The sequence below is a fragment of the Astatotilapia calliptera genome, chromosome 11 (assembly GCF_964374335.1).
Source record: "Astatotilapia calliptera chromosome 11, fAstCal68.1, whole genome shotgun sequence".
NCBI classification, from domain to species: domain Eukaryota; kingdom Metazoa; phylum Chordata; class Actinopteri; order Cichliformes; family Cichlidae; genus Astatotilapia; species Astatotilapia calliptera.
This window is the reverse complement of record NC_137432.1, coordinates 33,113,869-33,136,365: the sequence shown is the minus strand read 5'-3', so window position 1 is coordinate 33,136,365 and position 22,497 is coordinate 33,113,869. Positions and strand designations below refer to the sequence as shown.

Genomic DNA, 22,497 nt, shown 5'->3' with positions numbered 1-22,497 from the left:
TCTAACTGGCTGATCTACACATGGATTCATCCACCTTTGTATTCAATGCACATTCTGAGCCACAGTTTCATGAAACATGGAATTCTTTGAGCTGAAATCAGGTAGGCACACTGGTAGGAAAAAAAGAGACAATGACAGCTGAGCGTTTCAGGCAAACTGACGTCTAAGGTTTTAGGTGTCGGGGGGGGCGGGGTCATCCTAGTCAGATACCCAAAGCACATCAACGTTTCTGCTTTTGATGTGTAGCAGCTCTACTCTGAACCCTTCCTGAATGACCAAGCTCCTCAGCCTATCTCTAAAGGAGAGCCCAGAAACTCATATTCACTACTTCTATCTATGATCTTATTCTTTCACTCAATACTCACAGTTCACAGTCATTGAGGAGGGCAGGCAAGTACACAAGTACACTGGCCAGTAAATTGCCAGCTTCACTTTCATTCTTAGCTCTCTTCGCCACAACAGATGGTACAGCAGCCATGTTACTACTGACGCTGCTCTCTACACCCTCTCCACTAAGTCAAGAAGGTCCCAATATATTTAAACTCCTTGACTTGGAGCAGAAGTTTGATCCTGAAATGGAGTGCACACTCCACCCTTCTCTGGCTGAGAAGCATTGCCTCGGGACTAATTGGGACTAAATTCATACTTGGGACTAATTGTTATCACACTGTTTCATACTCAGCTGCAAACCTTGTGAGTTGGAGGTCACTGCTTGAAGCAGCTAGAACCACCACATAATCTGCAAAAAGCACCAAACTGGAAACCCCCCAACACTTGGCTGTGCCTAGAAATTCATTCTTTAAGTCTCAGAAAACAAATATGGCATTTTTAGCATAACCTCAAATAATATTTTAAGAAGAGCTTCATCTGCTATGCAAGTTGGTTTTTAGTTTTTTTTTTCTTTCAGATGAATGTTTGATAATTTTAAAAAGCAGTTTAAAATGCTCATAAGTCAAATAAATATAATCTTTTTCAATTGTAATGGACTGTACATAAACTTTTGGTGTTTTCGCAAGTTGGAAAACACTCATCTGGAAAGATGTCCACCAACTTTTACTCATTTTAAAGATACATAGTTAAAAACTGAAAGTTCACACTTAAAGAGAAACGAACAACAGCAGAAAGAGTTTCATGGGGTAAAATGCCTGTAAATGAATAAAACCTACTTTAAAAGAATAACTTCTTACATTGTAAGAACCAAATAGCAAACAGAAAAAGTTGCCATGAACACATGACAATAACTGCTTTTGACAAAACAAATGGTGAGCACCAAGCAAACAGTCAGTGACATGCCTTTATTTGTAACAGTCGTGGAAAGCCGTAATAACCTCTTGATGGGTTTGTCAAACATGGAACAAATTAGTGAGGAACGGGGTTAGCAAACGGGTCACAACAACGACTTTGGCAGCATGTGAGCCCTGCTGCTTAGCTTTAGCTCAAATGTGCTCATTGACCAAGTGACTGCAGTCATAAAGGGGACACACGGCCCCCACAAGAGCAGCAAGGAATGAAAGGCGTGACGAGACCACAGAGGAGCACATCTGCAGGTGAGGAGGGAGGAAGTGTGCGTATTCATGTGTGGATTAAAGTGAGAGTGTGTGTGCGTGTACAAATCCCCATGTGAATGATTCAACTTTAACATGCAGGTGTGTGATGCAAGTGTGTGTGTGTGAATGTGTGCGCACAAGCAGAGGCGAGAGCACCACCAGAGACCAGTGATCACACGCAACACTCCAACATCTGGCAGCAGACTGCAAAGCTGCAGCAAACAAATGGGCTCGCTGCGTAGGCAGACCTCCTCCAAACCCGCTGAGAGAGAGATTATCATTCTGGACGCTGGCCTAAAACCCCCACCCCCCGACATCACCCCCCTCTCCTATCTAGCAGATAGTTTTACCGCTGCACCCCTGAGTTCTTGACAGCTTGCGGCAAGACTTTTCAGCAAGGCAAGCCGATTCTCAAACGGCGCATCAAAAAAAAAAAAAAAAAAAAAAGCTTCTCTTCATTATTTTGTCTTTTTAATACTTGCATCACCTTCTTTATTTTCAGTTCTTTATGATCTTGCATGCGGTCACACTGTTCGCAATTATATTTTGAACTAAAAATTGCACAAGCCTTTTTTCTTTTAAACTTGAGTATACTTTGAGCTTGTGTGGACTGTTTGTTGTGGCGTTGTAATAATTGTATTTTATTTTCTTCTGAATTCAAACCTACATGGAAAATGACATTTGTGGACCAGATGTCCCCCCCCAAACAGCCATTTTAAAAGGTCACAGTTGAGTGATGTTGGCTAAAAACATGCAGACTGACAAAACACTTTTATCACTGCTGTCTGAGAAATTTTGTGTTTGCATTCAAATCACCAAACAGCTGAGAGAACTGGCAACAACCCAGCCCACAATTCCAAATAACTCCAAAAATCACAAGATTGCATTGTGATTTTCCCCCCTTTGACTAATTTGGCCTGTTGGGATCACAGAATGACAGTGGTGAAGAATAATTAACGACATGCTGTAAACAGTGCCGAGTCACTAAACTGCTCAGGCACGCCCAAGCAAAATATTAATCACCAGTAAGCCCTGCAGCAACAACAAATTTGCTTTATCACACTTGTTAGTGGATTTTTAGGACTCCTGCTGCGAGGGTAATTGTTCTCCTCCCCTGATTTGCTCATAAAAACTCATAACAAACATGTGTTGTTAAACCTGCACCAGCCATTTGTCACAATAAAAGAGTAATTGAGATGCTGTAAAGTGACAGAAGGAGAAAAGAAAGAACGTTGCTATAAATTTTTCATTAGGCAGAAGTAATTAGATTTATACAAGTTGAGCAGATTGGTTATGTCTGTGAAGGTTCTCAGTCATCCAGGTCATCGTAGTCAAAGGAGCTTGCACCATTTGACCTTAGAACTGAAGAAGCTTCTCGGATGAGAGGTGAAACGTCTTCAAGCAACCTAAAGAAGTCCAGACGCTTTTATTTGCAAGCTCCTTTGAAGCAGATTGGTTACTGTGTTGATACAAATGTAACTTTTCCATACTTAATGCAATATTCTCCATAGGTTGACATTTATTAAGTTAAACTTCAAATTTCACTTCATATTTACTCATGCACTTACTCCCCAGAGCTCTAAGTGCTCTGAATAAAAACTGTTCAGTTCAAAAGTCTCATTTAGAAAGAAGCAAAACAGACTGTTTGACCCTTTTTCTTCTGACGAATACTTCAACGGTTTTAAATATGCCGATTTTGAGTTGATTGACTCAACTCAAATCGATACTTTGCTGACCAGGTGAAAAGGCTCTGTCAACTGTATCTGATAAAGTGAGGGGACAATGGGGCGGGTTCAGCATAACCCTAAAACACCAGATGTATTAGTTGTGAACGAGAACGAGGCGACACCCACCTGCTGCACATACTGAGGGACATCCTCCACTTTCTCAAAAGATGATTCATTCGGTGTGAGCATGAAAAACATGGCTCGGGCTCCCCTCGACACCGAATCGTATTCCATGGTTTCAGATCTGACAGCGGATCACTCACAGCTGCTACACAGGTGAGTTTCTGTTACCTGTGCAGGTGCGAAGTTCTGCTAAACCACTTCAAGACGTCTGCTCACAGTCTAAGTGCCCTGCCCCTTTCACCTAAAGTAGGTCGCTTACGAAATAGAGAGCGTGCAAGCGGAAGAGTAAACTTCTCACATCGAGGAAACCGACTCTGCCCGGGTTTAAAGTGGCCGCAGGGTTCTGTTACTGCGACCAATTACCTTTAAATCCCCTTTATAGGACGAAAGTTTACCTTTGGTCAGGCTGATACATTAGTATCATTTGACGTCATTTTATCTCGCGAGAGTTTGTTTACGCAGCTTACTGTCTGCGTGTATTGGAGGGTGGATAATGTTTTTTGTGAGCTGAAGTGAAGTTATCCAGCTGTTTAATCTTCACGCACTGTTGCTATTTGTCTGAATGTCAGGTAAAACTGTTCAAAGTATTCGACAGGGTTACAGCCAATATGAACTAGACAAGGGGCATATATGTATAGATTATATATAGTTTACAGTTTATATAGATTACAGAGGCATACTGAGAGATGCATCCAAGCACAGAAGTGAGTGAATAAGATCACCACACACTAGAACAGCTGACAGTTCCCTCAACACATTTCCATTTATTCTTGGTCATGCTTTAAAACTAGCTGCACAAGCTGATGAATGACTTCTTTTTTGGTTTTAAAGAGACACGAGGGGTACTTCCCAAAGTCTGACCTGCAATGGACAATCAGCTCAGTGTCCTCTTCAGTCAAGCTGGGTACATGATTGGTGCAGAAGTGCCAAACTACTGTGAACCGAATGATTAGACAGAGCTCAAACAGCAGTAACTTATTGGGTAGACCTGGACCCTTAAAGGTCATAAACTAAATGTGAGATCTTGTGTTTGCAGGAGACACGTTACTTAAACCATAGAGACACATACTGTGCATGTTGTAGGCCTGTCATTGATCATGTGAAGGACAAATTCACAGTAGCATTGTATTATTTGGGGTCTGTTTTCCCAAATGCATCACTATGTAAATACTGTGAGTATAAATGAAAACGAAAGTTTAATTTTTACAGTTTTATGCAGTCGTCATCGTGTACACAGATTTTTTTTGTTTGTTTATTTGTTTGTTTTTAATCATGTAGCTTATTTGAAAGTTAAAGAAAGACAACTTAAACTCATCTATTTGTTCAGTATCAGGTAACAAGGGAATATTAACCACTTTCTCTCAGATTGTTGGTTGCTAACTGATAACCGTATAATGTATCTACTATCAGTCAATCAATAGTATCATGTCCTGTCACTGATAGTCACTTCAACTCCTTACCTCAAAGTTTATAAAACATTAACTCGGTCACCGCCTGCTTAGCGTTGCTAGCAGTTATTTCGCTTGTAATCATCTAAAGTCATTGATTGTCATTGACTTTTTAGGCCTTTTGATCCTTAAATGAAGGAGAAAAAAAAGTTTTTATAATCTTATTTTGTTTAAGCAGATTTGAAGTTTTATATACGCAGTTTTGAAATTAAAGTTACTTTTTTAATGCTACCTAAGAAAATGCCCAAGATGGCTACCAAGTAACAGGATTTGATTCTTGAAGGGTTTTGTTCCATTCAACTAAAATAAATTCTAAGGATTTAGCCTTACTTATTGTTTTACACTTGTTTTTGACCATGCAAATATGTGCATTGCATCCTATATCATGATGTACAATTAATGAGTGCCTTGCTAACTAAGCTTGATAGCCAACCAGAGCTATCCTTAGCTGATAATAAGACTCACTGCTGGATAAAATATTTAACATTTTCTGTTCACCTGGCTATTAGCATATGTTATGCTGTCATACTTAGCATACGAATAAGTGTAATTGTGTATAGTCCTTATTTTAAGTTTTTTTTTTTTGTGGTCACATGATCATTAACCACATGACATTAATTTGTGGACCATTTGTGACATACGGTTACAAAGAATATACATTCTTTGCCATGTTAAAGAAGACCACCTTGTGATTTCTTTGGTTCCAAGTTGCATGGAACACACTCACCAAATACTTACAAGGCAGTAGTGAAACTGTGAAAAGTGTGATACAAAGCAGAAACAAAGACCATTTGCCTTCAAAGTAAAAGCTGTGGCTTTTGAAACACGTTGACCACAGCTCTAAGGTACAACTTTTACTTTGACGTCAAATAGTCTCCATTTATAGTTTGTTTTGCACTTTTTCAAGCTTTACTGCCATTTTGCTAGTAGTTAGCAAGTGTTTGCAGACATGCCTGCATCTTCCATGCAAACTATGGGCAACCCCAATAATTTGTTGGCAACCAGTTTTGCCTAGTGACAGCAAACAACCACCAGGAACCACATGACAACCAGTCAGGGAATGCACATTTTCCCTCTGTAGCTGTGGTTGTGTCACATCTGCTATGGCAGACAACTCTTGAGCTGTATGCACATAACATCATGCAAAAACCTCTATAAATCGAGATCTGATTTATAGAGGTTTTGGCATGATGTTATGTGCATACATAAAACCATATACAGGCAGATTGAAGTTGGGCAATTTTTATATTTATTCAAGAGTTTATACGTAAACTTTAGAGGCTTAAAGAAAATTTTACTTACTTGCTTTTGTTTTAATTACAGCAGCCAAGCTCCAGAGGTCAGGGGAAAGCTGGTTGTGGCAAGAACATATCTGTGACTTGTTTATCAGTTACATATATGGTCTGTTACATCGAGGACGATACTGTTCCCAGCTTAAAATTTAAGACATTGTGGAAACGGTGAGTGTTTCATATTTGTAAATACTTTCTAAAGAATAATGCATGGTAATAAAGTGGCAGGGAAAACGGAAAAAGAAATCACGCTCATGCTGTGGGTTTGGGGGAGCGAAAAAAAATGCAGTGGTGCCTCTTAAACAAATTAGCATGCACAATCACAACGCGCTGAAAGATGAGATCAAGACATGAAATTATTTTCAACTGGATGTTGTAACAGAATCCGATCCTTTGCGGGCTGGAGCCCCTACCCTGCCCCCAGGCAAAGGTGATTTTAGTTTGCTCCCACATCACCGGCTTTCTACACACTCTGCAATTTTTAATTGGTTTCGGCTTCACTTTGTGGAACATACATTCATCACCTTGGATTCATAAGTGTGGATGGCTGCATAAATGGGGGGAAAAAGTTGTACATAAGAAATTCCATTTACCACTGGTTAAAATTTTATTCAATTTGCAACAGACCCTGAAAAGGGGGTTTCAGATTTGTTTGCAAAACATCATCTCCAGGCAGAAAAGTGTCAGCTTAAGAACCATCAGTGTTTATTACTGCACGAGCTGAATAGTCTGGGTATAGAATCGTTGTTAAGGTAAAACAATACTGATATTTATTTACAAATCATTTATATTAGCTAGGCAAATTTCATTTCCTGGCACTTGATTTGACCAATAACTCCATTACATTCTAATTTACAGTTTTTACAGTAGAAACCGATTGAGGAGCAGACTGTATGTTTAACAGTGCAAATCAAAGCCACAGCCTGCTTTTCTCAAGGCAAACATGGAATGTTTAAATGAATATGATTTCCAAATTTGTTTGTACTGTCCAGAAGAATTCTATAACCAATGATCTCACATTTCCAGATTCATAATATTTTTCTCTGTTTTGGCATTTATTGAGGACTTTCTAAACCAATGGCACCGTCTCCTTTTATGTGCTCAGTTCATCAAATTTACATTTTGCCTGCATGACAACTCCGTCTCTACTATACATCATTCCTCTGTACATTTGTACATGTTTTTTAGCATCGTTATATGACGATGGCGAATCAGCAAACAGCAGTCCTTCTAAGGACAGTCCTGAGGCGGAGGCTCCGGGGGCACAGGGTTGCATGTGTGTGCATCATAAGTGGGCATGCTCAGAGCTCTGGTCGCTGTCATGACTGTCTTCATTGGCTAAGGAGTCCGTCGAATGGTGGAGCGCCGCAATGCCAGAGAACTCTGAAGGCAGCAGCGTCCCCTTTTTCACGTTCACCAGTTCTTTCTCTCGAGCTGCTGCCCCCTGCTGGCCACCCTTCACTCTTTTCCACTTCATCCTCCTGTTCTGGAACCACACCTTCACCTGCAGAGAGACAGAAAATATCAATGTTGTTGCACAACTCAACATAAATCACCAAAAAGTAATTAGGAAGCCTTAATGCTCTCGACAGCAACGTTCTGTTAAAGTTTGGCAGCTATTTCTGCACCAACAATTATGTATGGATGTTCGGTTACATCTGGCACTTGGTGTCTACCTGTTTTTCCCTGACTCAACAGCCCCGACCGTATTTACGTCTCTCAGACTGATGATTAAGCTGTTGCTTAAAACGGTTTACACGTCAAATAGAAGCAGTGGCTCCGTTAGTGTCGACACACGCGCTCGAAGGGAGGGGGAGGATGAGATGGGAAGCCGAGCTTGTCCCTGTCATGCAGGGTGGAAGCGGTTTATTTTTGGGGAGTGTCATTCCCAGGGGGGTGAGCAGTCACATGGTCAGGAAGTTAGTTGACAGCACAAACGTTTGTCTTAAATGTTAAGGGTGTACAATGGACTGAGCACCACCTGAGATTCTTCACAGGCTTTGGGGTCTTTACTAAAAGCAGGAGAGGGACAAGGACTGAAGCTGAGCAGCATTTATTTAGTAATATTCTCAAGACATCAGAAAAAATTACTATTCAGACTCACCTGCAGTGTACCTGAACTGCTTAACATTACACTGAAAGTGACACTCACTTTATACAAAATACCAAAGACCCTGAACTCAGGTTTGGGTAGGTCAATCTACAGGTGTGAAACAAGCATATAGGGAGAACTTATAAGGCACTTGGTTTTCTGGAAATGGCCTCTCTGGAAACACTCTGGTGCACTAATGTAATACACATACAAAAGAAGACAAGACGCACTGGTTCATGCAATTTAAATTTTCAAGTCAAATCTGGATAAAAATGATATTGATTAAAACCTTCAAAGTTTGATTAGGTTTATATCACATTTTTGTTTACAACATTTAATGACTGCAATTAGGTGTGTAGCTACAATCTACTCTCTTATCTACTCTCAATCTATAATAAACTCTCTGTTAAACCCAGTCAAGCATTGGCGTTGGAGCTTTACAGCTGCCATCTTTGAAAATATTTTTATTTTTGCAAGACATAAAACATCCATCAGATTTCCCCAAACAGCACACACAACATAAATCAAGAACTGATTGCTTTGCCAATATTTACCTCACTATCTCTACTTCCCAGACCAAACTGAGGTCACACACAACATATGCTGCATAAGCTGACAAAATTTCACACACATTTCCTGCTCTGTAAAGCCACGTAAAGATTAATTGCGATAGTCTTGGAGAAGGCTGAAAAAAAGTTGGACCTTTTCTTGAGTTTTTGCGACTTTGAAATGTGATGGAAAAGCAGAGCATGGTACATTTCACATTCATGTTACAATTTACATTTGCTTTCAGCCTGAGAAGCACATTACTCTGAAAGTCTACAGTCACCACATTTAGTGGGATTCAAAGATTTCACTACGTTTTCATATAAACTCAATATACACTGTAGTTGTCTACTTTGTTAGGTACACCAGCTCAACTGCTTGTTAACGCAAATGTTCATCAGCCAATCACATTGCAACAACTCAATATATTTAGACTTGTGGGCGTGGTCAAGCAGCTCTGTTGAAGTTAAATCCAACCATCAGAATGGCAAAGAAAGGTGATTTAAGTGACTCAGAATGTGGCATGGTTATTGTTGCCAGATGGGTTGGTCTGAGTATTTCAGAAACTTCTGATCTGCTGGAATTTTCCCACACTACCATCTCTAGGGTTTACAGAGAATGGTCAGAAAAAGAGGAGCTATCCAAAGAGCAGCAGTTCTCTTGGCAAAAATTGCTTTGTTGATGCCAGAGGTCAGAAGAGAATGGCCAGATAGTTTTGTGCTGATAGAAGAACAAGAAGAAGAGCCTCTCTGAATGCACTACAAGTCACCAAAGAACGGGAAACAAAATTGGAGAACAGGATTGGAAAAACATTGGCTGTTCTGATGAGTCTCAATTTCTGCTGCAACATTTGGATGGTTGGGTCAGAATTTGTCGTAAACAACATAAAAGATTGGCTCATCCTCCCTTGCATCAACAGTTCATGCTGGCGGTAGTGTTGTAATGGTGTGAGGGAAAACTTTCTTGGCACACTTGGAGTTCCGTCATACCAAGTGAGCATCGACTAAACACCACAACATGCCCGAGTATTGCTGCTGACCACGGCCATCCCTTTATGACCCCAGCGTACCCATCTTCGTGCCCCTAACATGCCATGTCACAGATCATCTCAAACTGGTTTCTTGAACATATCAGTGAGTTCACTGTACTCAAATGGCCTCCATAGTCACCAGAACTCAGTTCAAGAGAGCACTTTTTTGGATGTGAAGGAATGGGAGATTCCCATCATGCATGTGGAGCAGAAAAATCTGCAGCAACTGTGTAATGCTCTCATGTCAGTATGGACCACAATCTCTGCTTATTAAAGTGGTTGGTGAGTATATACCAAACAAATCTCTATTCAGTTTTGTTAAATGTACTTTTTTACAACTGTAGTTTTGCATATTCATAAAACTTGTAAAGTCTTTTATTTTAAAAAAGTACTTTTACACATTATTTGCATAACATGTTAAGAAACAAAGATATCAGTGTGTTTTTTTCTGCCCCACACCACACAGTTACAAAATCGCACAGTTAAACAGCATCACTGACCGTCTCATCCTATTAATAGCTAAACCTTTACACTGTCCTTTGAAGCACAAACCCTGGAAACCACATCAGATATCCACAAGAATCAAAGTCTAAACACATGACTGAAAAAAAGATCACAACACTACAGTACTAAATTAAACATTAACAGTCCCATGATCCTTTGCACTCGTGGAAATATTCCATTCTCAGAAAAGTCAAGTAGAAACTTTTTAACAACGTGTTCTATTATGCAAGTAATGCACACAGCCCAGTAAAAACTAGGTTAAATTTATTAAAATATAATTTTAAATGAGGACATTTACAGTGCACAGTAATAGACCCTTGGTGCTACACTGGCCTATTTGCAGTGTTGACCTGTCGCCCACTTAAAACATTCGGTGGCTTACAAAGCAAACAAAAAAAATTTGAGGCTCAACTGCTGAAATCCTATGACAAGCAAGAGGGTGAAAACCTTTTCCCAAACACTTTTCCCAAACCAATTGTTGTTAAATGAAGGGATGATGCAACAAGGGGAAACATGTCCCAGTTCCAGTTTCTTACTGTGTTTTTGGCATCAAATTAAAATGAAATTATATGTTAAAAATGTATGATTCTCAAATAGATTGACACACCTATTTATTGGCTTTTGTAATCTTAGCATTTAAATATATCTTTTAAATTATTTGCATTTAATTATGTATTTATTTACATTCTAAATGGGGGGACAGGGTCGTAAATCAAGACTTTTTCTTGATTTAATCTTAAATCAATTTAAGATTAATCTTTTCTTTTCCTCCCTAACAAATCACCTCTTAATCTATTATACATTTTAGTGCAACTTTTTTTACTTTCTTGTAGCTGACATATTTATATGTGAAAGCAGTAAGAGTAAGTGGAACTAAAATCATTAATGTGTTCCACTAAGCTCTGGAATTTAACCAACATGCACGCTATAAATGCATGCTATCAAATTGGTCTCTGAGCGTGGGCCGATTGATGTAAAATGCAGGCACATGAAATAAATAATAGGAGACAAATGGTTGAGGGAAGAAAAAAGTGTCGTGTCTGTTGTTCTGTGACACCCGTTTGGAAGCTTTAACTCGCACTAACTTGACCCCATGCCCGCAATATTATGCGGTGTGATACACACACACACACACACACACACACACACATATATATATATATATATATATATATATATATATATATATATATATATATATAAATTTGTGGGTCTAATGTGGTGATTTGCTTCTAAGAGCATCTCATAAAACGTCTGTTTTTTACATTCAAACTACACCTTATCACAACGCAAAATATTGCTGGCATGGGGTCAACTAAGTGTGAGTTAAAGCTTCCAAACGGGTGTCACAGAACAACAGACACTACACTTTTTCCTTCCCTCAACCATTTGTCTCCTGTTATTTATTTCATGTGCCTGCATTTTACAGCAATCGGCCCACGCTCAGAGACCAATTTGTATTTGCAGGGGCAGTGGGAGAGAGGAAGTGACTTGCTAGACAGCACTTCCTTAAACCCGTCTCCCTGTCTTGACTGTGGATGGCCTGAAAGAATAGTCAGGAACATCTGGAATATGATAGTCCCTTCATACAGCCACATCTGGAGTACAATAGCCCTCACACTGAAGTTACAAAAACACAGTAGCAAGCTGAAAAGCCTCCTCGTCGTCCCGAGGCCGCCTTTGTTTTCACAACATGGCATTAATGTGCTAATGGGGGGTGGGGGGGGGTTCAATAATGTCTAAACCCAGGGGAAAACAAACAGTGGTGGGTAGGAACATACTTGTCTTTCAGTGAGGTCGAGGTTGACAGCAATCTCGTAGCGCCTTAGTCTGGTTAGGTAGTTGTGGTGGGCGAACTCTGCCTCCAGCTCTCGGATTTGCTCCTTGGTGAATGCCGTCCTCTCCTTCCTGGGCTTGCTGCTCACGTCTGACTTGTAATTCCCATCCTGGGACTCTGAAACCAAACACCACACAGGTTTGTGTTGCACTCAGAGCAGATTTATATGCAGCAAAAATAAAAATAAGGCAAATGTTACGTGGCAGGTGCAAATCAGCAGGGGGAGAAAAGGGGCAAAGTAAGAGAAACAGTGAGAGCTGTCAGTCACACTTTATTGTTCAGACATTGTTTATGAATACTTTAAGTGGCTGGAAGGACTCGTGGGCGGCAACACATGTGTGTCTGCGCGACAGCAGCTGTGCTATTACAATAGGCTGGCTCTTTTACTGTCAACATGGATGTAATTTGGCTTGAAGAAGTCTGCTGCTCCAGCTTTAAATTTTATATCAGGAAAGGAAAAAGTGTCTGAAGTGCTGCTATTTGCATTTATTTTGATCCTATTATTTTTCAACTGTGTGTCTTTTGATTGCCATTAAGTTTGCAGTTTTCAGAAAGCAAATATACTGCAGTCATAAGATCAGATGTTAGATATGTAAAATCCAGGAAGCTGCAAATGAACGTCTTCAAAAATGCATATATCAGTAATACAAATATGGGCAAAGTGGGAACTTGGAACAAATTATGCACTTCCTTAAAAAAATATAAATTCCTAGCTTGTGACATCTCCACTTTAATTCATCATGCCAGAAAAATACTTTTTGTTTTGGTATTTCCACAAACTTTCCGAAGAAAACATATACGGCTCATTTGCCCTCCAAAATTTTCCTATTGTGAGCAGTCTTTGTGGTTTCTCTGTTGGACACGCTTCAGTTGCACATTGCAGTTGAAGGCAGCAGCGATTGCATGCTAATTCATCTGCGGTCCTGTTCTGTCGTGTGTGTTAATCCAGCAGGTCTACGTCAAGCCAAACTGTAAATAGGCGTGCAGCTCAGAGCCAGACTCACAAACGGTGCAAAGTGTGAAGCCACATAAGAGAGGAAACTTCAACTTTAACTCAGATTTGTCCCATCGGGGACCCCTGCTGGTTCTGTTTTCCTGTCATAAAGAGAATCTTCCTTCTAATTAAGTGTATATTTTCTCAAGCAAAATAACTCCCTTGAGTCTGAAGAGAAGATGAGAGGTAAACTGAAACTGCCCTACAAAAGTTATATTTGTATGGTAGTCACACAGTTTTAGAGCCAAGGACAAACAAAACATATATAAGACTGCAAGAATTCCCTCACGGGTTTTATGAAATGAAACCGATCATTGCTTGACCCGCAACTTGTGTCCAGCTCCCCCTTGACCTTGCCTTTCCCTCTCTGTAATTTCAGTCCTTTTGCTACAGTGTGTGTCTTATTGAAGCAGGCCTTTCAGATGTGTTCATCCACTCTCTCTGGTAAACACAGACATTGTGTAAAGAGAAATAAAAGTATAACAGAGCCAGCTGCTCCAGACCAATAGGCCTGGAGCTGAAACAAGCGGCGAGCTTTTATGACCCAGCCACTACACCACAGCAATTAGGTTCTCCCTGTAACTTTCATCTCTCCACAAAAAAGCAGGAATAATATGAGAAAAATACATGCACCCAGACAGGGCACATCGTTGAGGGTTCCCAAATGAACTTAGCGCATTACAGGAGTGACGCTTTTAAAAAATAATGTAAGATTGGATGGATAAAATAATGATCGGGTTATTTTTCTTATGCTGGGAACATAAGCACTGGTTGTTTTCCCTTTACTGAAAAATGTATTTATTTTTTTAAATTTTATTTTTATGCACAAAAAAGGATTCAAACACATCAACGATGCCGCAATGTTTTTCTTAAACTGCTTTAAAAGAAATTTTGAATGCCAGCAAAACGCCTTCGGCACTTCACTCGTCTGTTTTACAACTCTGCCTCAACAAAATAAGACTTGAAGCACCTTTTATTGTTCCCCACAGAAAATCTAGTAACTTTTAAAGGACGACCACTCCCTTGACAGTACTGTGCAAATGTGACTGAGAAACTCAGCAAAGGCCCTCTGCCGTCACTGCAGCTGAAAGTCTGCTGCAGGTTCCCCAGAAACCAGACACACGGACTCATCTCATTAGCTGACCCTCCGTCCTTCCTTAAGGAAACATTCACAGTTGGGTATTAAAGACAGAAAGCCGAGAAGCTTCATATTTGAGCAAAAAAGGGGGTAAACTCTAGCATGGAAGTGAGCTCTCGGGTTTTGTTATTATTTCTGTATCTAAATTCAGGTTTCGCTCAAGTTTCTCGTCCAGATGGTGAAACCTAATCAGAGCTCTATCTCATGCAACAGGCAGCGCTCTGATATTTAGACAGCTGAATGAGTCAGCAGCCTAGTTAGCCCCAATAATCAGCATGATTGGTGTTAGCATTGGGAGAATGCACTGCACATGTAATGAGTATGCAGTGACTATTGTTGCAGAGGAAGTGGGATCTGGAGGCAAGGGCTTAGTTTTCCAGTGATTTGACAAAAGAGGAAAGGGAGTAGGAGGTAGAGTAATGAATTAATGGGTTAAATGTACTATTTCAACATTTTGCATGTGGACAACTGGACATTTAGTGCAAAGGAAAATAAAACATTGAAATCTTTGTCTTTTTATGTTGTAAAATGGCAAATATTTCAGTTCACTTATGGAGTTTCTAATAATCACCGCAGAATTTGGATTGAAAACTAAATTAGTGCCAGTGGTGTTTTGTTTTGTATTATTATTTAAAGTCAGTCTGAAGTTAATCCTGTTATATTTCCCCAACTTTTGGTATATAAACTTGTTGTCAGCTACAGCAACACCCAACCAGTCAGAGGGAGAAAAAACACACTCTCCAAGTATCCTGTGGAGATGTGGGAATATCACCGGTCAACTGCGGATGATGCACTGTGAGTACAGAGACCTTATCCAAAGGGTGCAGGATTAGCAATGACAGGCTGCAATCCTCAAATGGAAACAAACTGGCAAGCAGACTTTCTGTGAGAAACTCTCACTGATATCACTTTGCTAGTGAGATTTCTTGCGACCCGACCCCGGCCATTTGTCATTGTGTGATTGATTATTGTGGTGCCTGCAGGTTGCAAAGGTTTTGCAGGTCATCAGCTGGTTTAGCATCAATTTAAAAATTGTATTAAAAAGGTGTTTATTTATTAATGATTTGTGAGAAGTGTGCTTTTTATAATTATCTGTGGTTTTGAATTTTTAAATACATTTGTATGAATGAGGCCCAATTTAAGAACAATAAAATGATTATACATGCATAGTTCAAGGGTGATTTTTGGGAGAATCACAAATGTAAAATTTAACAAAAAGATGTTGTTAAAGCTCACTGCCCTCGGGACCTTTACTGTACTGAACATACAACTGCCTGTAGATAAAAATAAAGGAAACTTGTAATGGTCTTTTAAATTTTATAGGAATTAAGTGGTGTTTTTTTTTGTTGTGATAATAAGATAATTTAAAATCAATGAAAAAAGATCAAATATTAATATGATTAGCTACATTCATTTTGTAACAGTAGGAAGTTCCCTATCTAAACTTGGCCTTTGTTAAACATGACACTCAAATATTTTCACTTTCATTTTACTTCAGTAAACCTGCGATTTCTTTTAACTGCAGTTTTTAGTAAATGAAAACAATTTGCGTCCGCCCGGTTGTTTAGTGTGCCATGAGGCACCGGTGTAGTCTTTTACAATCCATGACATTAATTCTTTACTGCCCTCTTTATTCTCAGCTCTCTAAAAAGTGTCGCAACAAACCAGATGTGATTTTTAAACAAAACATGCCAGTAGTCAGATGTGCCCGCACACTTATGATGTGGCCTTTGCTCCACGCTTCAGTCCGCCTGTCGCCTCCTGCCTTGCTGCGTGTCAGCCGGCACCTACAAACTGCTTTCCAGACGTTTTTTTGTTTTTGTATCAGAGCTGCAGAATTCCCAACAGTCGTGCTGTTGAATGATTTAGAGTGATGTGTACAGATGTTTCTGTTATTCTTGAGCTCTGTGTGGAATTTCTTAAACGCTGATATTTATGTTAAAATGTTTATCCAAGTAAAATAATGAACAAAGAGATTTTAGAAATGCCTCCAATGTATTTTACATGAAGTCTCGGGTTGTGCAATGTGTCAGCTTTAAAAAACACACGAATGAAATCTCTGCCTTTAGAACTGCTTCACTTCTCGCTTCAGAAAATCCCAGCTTCTCTTACCTGAACTGTCACTTTTCCTCTTGCCGTTTCTCTTCTCGGCCTCAGCAGGTGACAAAGTCTGCCTGCCAAAGTCTGCAGGCACACAAGAGGCCCCTGTAGGGGTGCTGCCACTGCCTAGACTGGGGGTGCTGGCGCACATACTGGGCCCACCGGGGTGGCCCAGGTCTGAAGGCGTGGGCCCATTGTCGTGGGATGAGTGGGAGTGTGGGTGGCAAAGACTGTGGCGAGTACTGCTGCCAGGTGACGGCATCTGCGGGATATGCCAAGATGTATGGTGCTGAGGTGGGTGGTGATGCTGCTGGGAGGGCAGGTGGCCGCGGTGAGGGTGGTGGTGGTGCTGCCCAGGAAACAGGCTGTCGTCACCCGGGTAGCTGGAGATGATACAGGGCGAGGGTGAGGAGGTAGAGGAGGAGGACGACGAAGAGGCCAGGTCAGGGTAGGAGACGTGGTCCGAGCGTCCGTGAAGCGCCAGGGGAGACTGGGTGAAGGCGGGATGTAGGGCCTGCGCCGGGGCGTGGGGGCTCCGCAGGCAGCCGAACAGTGTGTGATCCATTGTGTGCAAACACACACACGGCCCTCCAGGAAAGGCGAGAAGGGCAAGCGTAAGAGGCAATGTTACTAAATCAACCAAAAACAGAAAGATCACAAGCGCATATCCAAGATGCTTCCCTTTCTCCCTTGACTATCCCAAAACTTTTCTCTTCAGTTACAAAAAAATAGTCAGAGCAGCAAGTAAAATGTGTTTTGAAATGGGTGTCCTGTGGTAATCCAGAGCATGCGGCCAGTTGCCAGGCTGTACAGGATAAACAGTTAGCCCAGGACAAGTTGCAGCTGAGCCTCTCAGATGTCAGGAGGAACACGGGACTGGAGCTCTAGGCTGGGAGCAGAAGGAGGTTCCTAGGAACTGCAGAACGAGGGGAGCCAGCGCAGGGGATGTTATAAATAGGGTGTAACGTGAGAGGGAGGCTGGGTCATAGACTGCATACGCGCTACTGACCACATACATATGATCACCCTCCAAAAAGCACAGCATAATAAATCTGTACTATTAAAATGGCTGAGCCTCAGGAAAGAAGGCAATTTATTTTGGACTTGGATCTGACCTCGGGTGGCCATCTTTTTTTCCTACAAGAAAACAGCCTTAATGGTTCATGGGTGGGGCTGGGGGAGGGAGAGGGAGGTCGTATGAGGGGAAGGGAGAGAGTGTGAAGAGAGATCGAAGGAGAGGTGTCAGGGGTTAACTCAGCGTGTCACCCCATCTTTGTCAAAAGTTGGTGGTAGCGGGCAGGATGCTTGTAGCATCCATTAAAGGTCACTTTAAACCATCACTATCACGATCATGTGATGTTAAGAGAGCTATTTTGTCACTGCGACGCAGACTTGCAACTTATTGGCAACAAATATGAAAAGTTTGGTTCCAAAATAAGTGTTTTGAGTGAAAGGAAGGCTAACGTTTTGCCCATGCTAGACTTAGAATGACCACGGTTCCTTTTTAATGTAGTGTAACCAATCATTTTGTGAATGTGACTTTTTTTTGGAAATGGTGTTTATCTCATTTTGAAATGAAACACATCATTAAACCGATATGGATACATTTCGACTTTTGATACGAGGTCATGAAGGTCACGAATCTGCTTCCTGAAATAACAAACTTTATTCCACTATTTTTTTATCACCAATAATTGCCGTGGCAAATGTGGAAATGCTATTGTATACAATTTTAGATGCCAACACATTGTTTTTGTATAAACTATGCTTGTAACAAATTCTCTCTCTCTATATATATATATACATTTATTTTTATTTATATATATATATATATATATATATGTGTGTGTGTGTGTATGTATAATATTAGTATGTGGAGAGTATTCGAGTGTAGAAAAGGAAATGAACAGAAGGAAAGTTGTTCATAAATTCTTTGCTCCTAACATTAGTGTCTCTCTTTAAATTTGTTTGGCTATAAAAGAAAAGTCATTCTTTGTGAGAAGTAGGGGAAAAATAGCAGCTGGAAAACAGCTGTGAATGTGTCACTGGTTTCTTTTATTTTCTCTAATTATTCATATCCAGAGCTCAACTAAAGCTCAAATAAAATCAAATAAAATTCATTTATTTTTCTCCTGTCAACCTCATTTAAGACAGAAAGTCTTGGAAGAAAAAGATGAGACATAATAATGATTTGTAGCTGTATGGTATTGACCTAATGGGGGAATTATAAAAATGGTTCTATGCAATTAAATTTTCTTAGTCATGTAATTTAAAATGTAACATCTATTATGTAATGTAATCATATAATAGAATTAAATTGTAACTTAAGGGTTTTACATTTTCGGTGAAATACAGGTGAATAATCATCTGATAGATATCTCCTTTCCTTCCTACTTCTGTTTTCTAAAACTCAAAAGCACACTTGCACACTGCCCGCAGTATAAATGAAAAGAATACACAGTATAAATTAAATCAATATAATCTATAAAACAAAATTAAAAGTCAAAGCTGCTTCAGAGCTTTCATGGCTCGGCCAGGTTTTAGAGGGAGACGGTCATGATGACTCCACGCTCTGGGGATCCAGTCAGGCTGTGCCATGGGGCTCTGTGAGCCGCCTGAGAAAGGAAATTAATTCCTCTTTGAGGGAAAATTACTTTAACAGATAGCATGGCGGAGGCAGGCTGTAACTTTGCCGCTGTCGCTCCCCCCCAGTCCCTCCAAAGCCTCTGAAGGCAGCAGAGGCAGCGCAGCAGAGGAAAGGCACCTTAGGTGAGTGAGTGTCAAACTCTTCTACTGTTTATCTTACAAATTAAGGCTATTAGCAGGTTAGCCCAGGCTATATATTTGCTCAGGGTCTTGAGCAGGTATTAATACACACGTGTTTCCAATCCTATTGCTGGTCTCGCTGCACCGATGGCCTGTGGTGTGGGTGTTTTCAGTCGGTCCGAGTCTTTGGCCCTTGTGAGCTTTATGAGGCAAAATGTTCTAGTGTGTGAATAAGTGCGAGAGTGTTGGTGTGTAAAATAGGGATACACTCATAGTTAAAGCCGACATCTTTTATTGTTAAAAAAGAAGGATCAAAGAGTCTTATTGCCCTCATAAAAGCAATTAAATATTTCAGACATTTATATATATTTAATTAGCTTTTCTTTTTTTAAATTAAATGTAATCCCTGACACTGGTTACATATTGTGCCTTTAAGAGCACCGAACCCTAAAAGTAAACGTCATTAGTTTGTATTCAGTGAAGATTTTCAGTGTTGCATGATGGTTTAAATGCATTTTCAAATGTGTTTCAACTCTGAAATTAAAAAAAAAAACCCAACTCTTATTTGGAAATAAAAATGGCCCCATTTGATGATATTCTGAATACTGGCACAAACCGTGGTGCTGTAAATCCACCGCTACCTGTGTTGGCCTCCAAAAGCACACGTTTGTCTGACTTTTAATGTGATGACATGTGACATGACGTTTTAAGGTGAGTGTGTGTGTGTGTGTAAAGCATAAAAAGTTCAAAAGAAGAGGCTACCAAGAGGCTGGGTTTGCAATGATCTTAAAGCGGGGCTCGGGACAGCATGTTTTCTCTACAGTAGACAGAAACTGAAGGTAAAAGACCTGCTGCTCAACCTGTGGCTGTCAGTCAGTCCCACAGGCAGGACAGATTACAGCAACCACAGCTCAGTGCCACCGTCACCAAAACAAACATGCAACTACCACTTTACTCCTTTTCTTACACTAATTTAAGGAGTGTGTGATGGTGTTTAAAGTTAACATCGTCATTTGCTGCTAAATTACCAAACTTTGTCTAATTGCTGAAATGTTACCAGCCAGCAACAGTGAAAGTTCTGGCTTTAGCCAAAAGATAAAACAGTGAAAAAGTATATCTGCATTTCTTTAACATGTTATTAAAACTTCTAAGGGTTCTTTTTTTCTTCTTTTTCTTTTCTTGTAGGCAAAATACAAAACAGAGCAAAAATTAGAAGAAAAGAATAGAAGGAAGTTGTGTAGTTGGATTTAAAAGCCCCTGAGAGCCTGGAAGAGAAAAATCTCAACTGGAAATGCAAATAGGCCAATACAGAGGTACACGGATAAGCACACAAGCAATGATATGATCAAAAGCAAACAGAGCTAACAACAAAAATCCAACAGAGCCATAAAAGAAATAATGCGTTGAAAGTTTGTTATACGCATTAAAGAAATGAAAAAATGAGAGAAGGGTAACTGTATGTTTTCATATTTCCTTTATTCAGCATGTAAATTAGCCTTATATGGCACCTGGAAGTGAACAAAGATGTTTATATATTTGTTAATATGTAACAAATATGTCGTTATGGGGCTCACGTGTTCAAACACGAATTAGAAAAACACAGACGTAATAATGTAAAATATCTTTTTTAGGAAAAGTTATAATTGCTGCCTGTATGTCCACATGCAGCAACTTTAGAGTGTGTTACAAAACACTATATATTTATATACTGCATTTAAAAAGAAATCTGCTGGCACACCAGCTTACCAGACTTTATGATAAAACTAAATCCTTTCAGTTATTCTTGCTGCCACTTGCTGCACTCAAATCCCCAAATTTAACGGGCCCGGATGTGTAATATGCTTCACTACAGAAAAGCTTTGATGCCAGCTCTCTCGGCTTCGGAGTCTAATATGAGCATTTAAAAAGGCCCAGTGTATGCGTAATCAGTACTAAAGATTTTCCTCTTGTTTTAGTCTCCGGCTAATATGGAAACACTTCAGAGTGTATAACACTCAGTGAGCCTCTAAAGCGTGCAGCCAAGTACAGACGTGATAACTGAAGTGTCTTTGTAAATAAGTAGAAACCTGCAGAAGTTAGAACACTGATTTCTCCTGACCCAAGATGGAGTGAGTACAGTGATTTTTTTTAAATAAATTGTATTATTATCTCTTTTAAAACAATTGCAAGCATTAAATGTGTTAGAAGACAAGCAATTTTCATGATTGTAATCAATAGAAAATCACTTTAAAATTAGTAGCAGCAAGTAGTTTTTACTCATTTTTGTCCGGCTCCTTAACTTGAACATATTTTTAGGACTCAGATTCTTAATAAGGAGACAATACTTAAATGTGCTACAGCTTCGTTGACAAATACCATATCACACTGAGCTGATTTTGTGAGTAATAACAGAACAGGGACAGTGGCTGTGTCGGGATGAATGTATGCGGGTGGTGTGGAAGCTGTCGTCGCTGCTCATTTCCTTTCAAGCTTCAGCCGCAGATTTACAGCAGTTGTCAGGAATATTGTCCGTATGCAGGATCGCGGGATGTCAGTGATATATGATGAAGAGAGACAATAAAAGTTGTCTCCGTTTACAGCTCAATTGCATAAAGGGAACGGCAGCCCTCTCAGGGAGTGACAGTGAGACAGCATAAAGAAAAACCTGTGACGGCTTTAAAATCATTTTGTCATTTTCATCTGACTAACTCTGGCTTGAGATGGGCAAAGTACATTTGTGCTTTTACTCGCATGAGATTCGACACATTTCTGTTTACATGATGGGGAAAGAATGTTTTGTTTAAACTCTGAGAAGGAAGGTTTTTCTGCTTAAAATGCACTTGTTAAACATAAACCTTTTTACTTTCAAAGTATTTTTTTTAATATTACTGCTGCCGGGAACATTCGCACACTCCACTTTTTCCTGTTACTTTTGTTTTGTTTGAAAAAATGATTTGGCTCCTTTGACAAAAATGTACAAAATTAATCTGATAGATTCAAAACACAAGCTAAAAACAGGCTCATTTTCTCCCCCCGAAAAGGTGTTATTTCAAACATAACACAGCGCTGATGATAATGCCTCTGCCAAAAATGTGTCTCTAGAGTCTGTTATGCTCCTCTAATGGTGTCATCTAACTCACTTGCTGCTCTTAGGTGGCCATTTTCTGTGTCTGTAATGGCCGTGGACAGCCGGGGTGAGATCATCATCTATAATGGGGGGGTTGGTTGGAAATGCCTGGTGTGATGGTTCCCCTTTGCCTCCAGCTTGAAGGAATTGGAGCCTGAGTAGACGTGTGTGATGCTGTGCAGGGCCCCCGCACCCAGTCAGACCACACCTCAAACAGCCCGGGGTCGCCACACTAAAACCTCCATTT

The 22,497-nt window shown here is 40.1% G+C and overlaps 2 protein-coding genes and 1 long non-coding RNA gene across 4 annotated transcripts in view; 1 reads left to right on the top strand and 2 right to left on the bottom strand.

Moving 5' to 3' along the window:
• The window catches only part of agmo (alkylglycerol monooxygenase), a 49,338-nt gene extending 45,590 nt beyond the window's left edge, over positions 1–3,748 (bottom strand). For both annotated transcript variants that reach the window (XM_026185128.2, XM_080308142.1), the window contains exon 1: positions 3,401–3,748. In XM_026185128.2, the coding sequence (XP_026040913.1) occupies positions 3,401–3,508 (108 nt within the window). In that variant the 5' untranslated portion in view covers positions 3,509–3,748. The remainder of the gene's footprint in view (positions 1–3,400) is intronic.
• A 2,416-nt stretch (positions 3,749–6,164) lies between these two features.
• LOC145431865 (uncharacterized) lies at positions 6,165–20,587 on the top strand. The gene is made up of 2 exons (XR_013912171.1): positions 6,165–6,305; positions 20,330–20,587. It is a non-coding gene; the product is annotated as an uncharacterized LOC145431865 (long non-coding RNA).
• On the bottom strand, positions 6,726–17,305 carry meox2a (mesenchyme homeobox 2a). The gene is made up of 3 exons (XM_026185558.2): positions 16,391–17,305; positions 12,091–12,263; positions 6,726–7,641 (listed from the first exon to the last, which is right to left on the bottom strand). The coding sequence occupies exons 1-3, from the start codon at positions 16,941–16,943 to the stop codon at positions 7,423–7,425; spliced, it is 945 nt and encodes a 314-aa protein (XP_026041343.1). The 5' UTR covers positions 16,944–17,305; the 3' UTR covers positions 6,726–7,422.
• Positions 20,588–22,497: the final 1,910 nt, after the last annotated feature.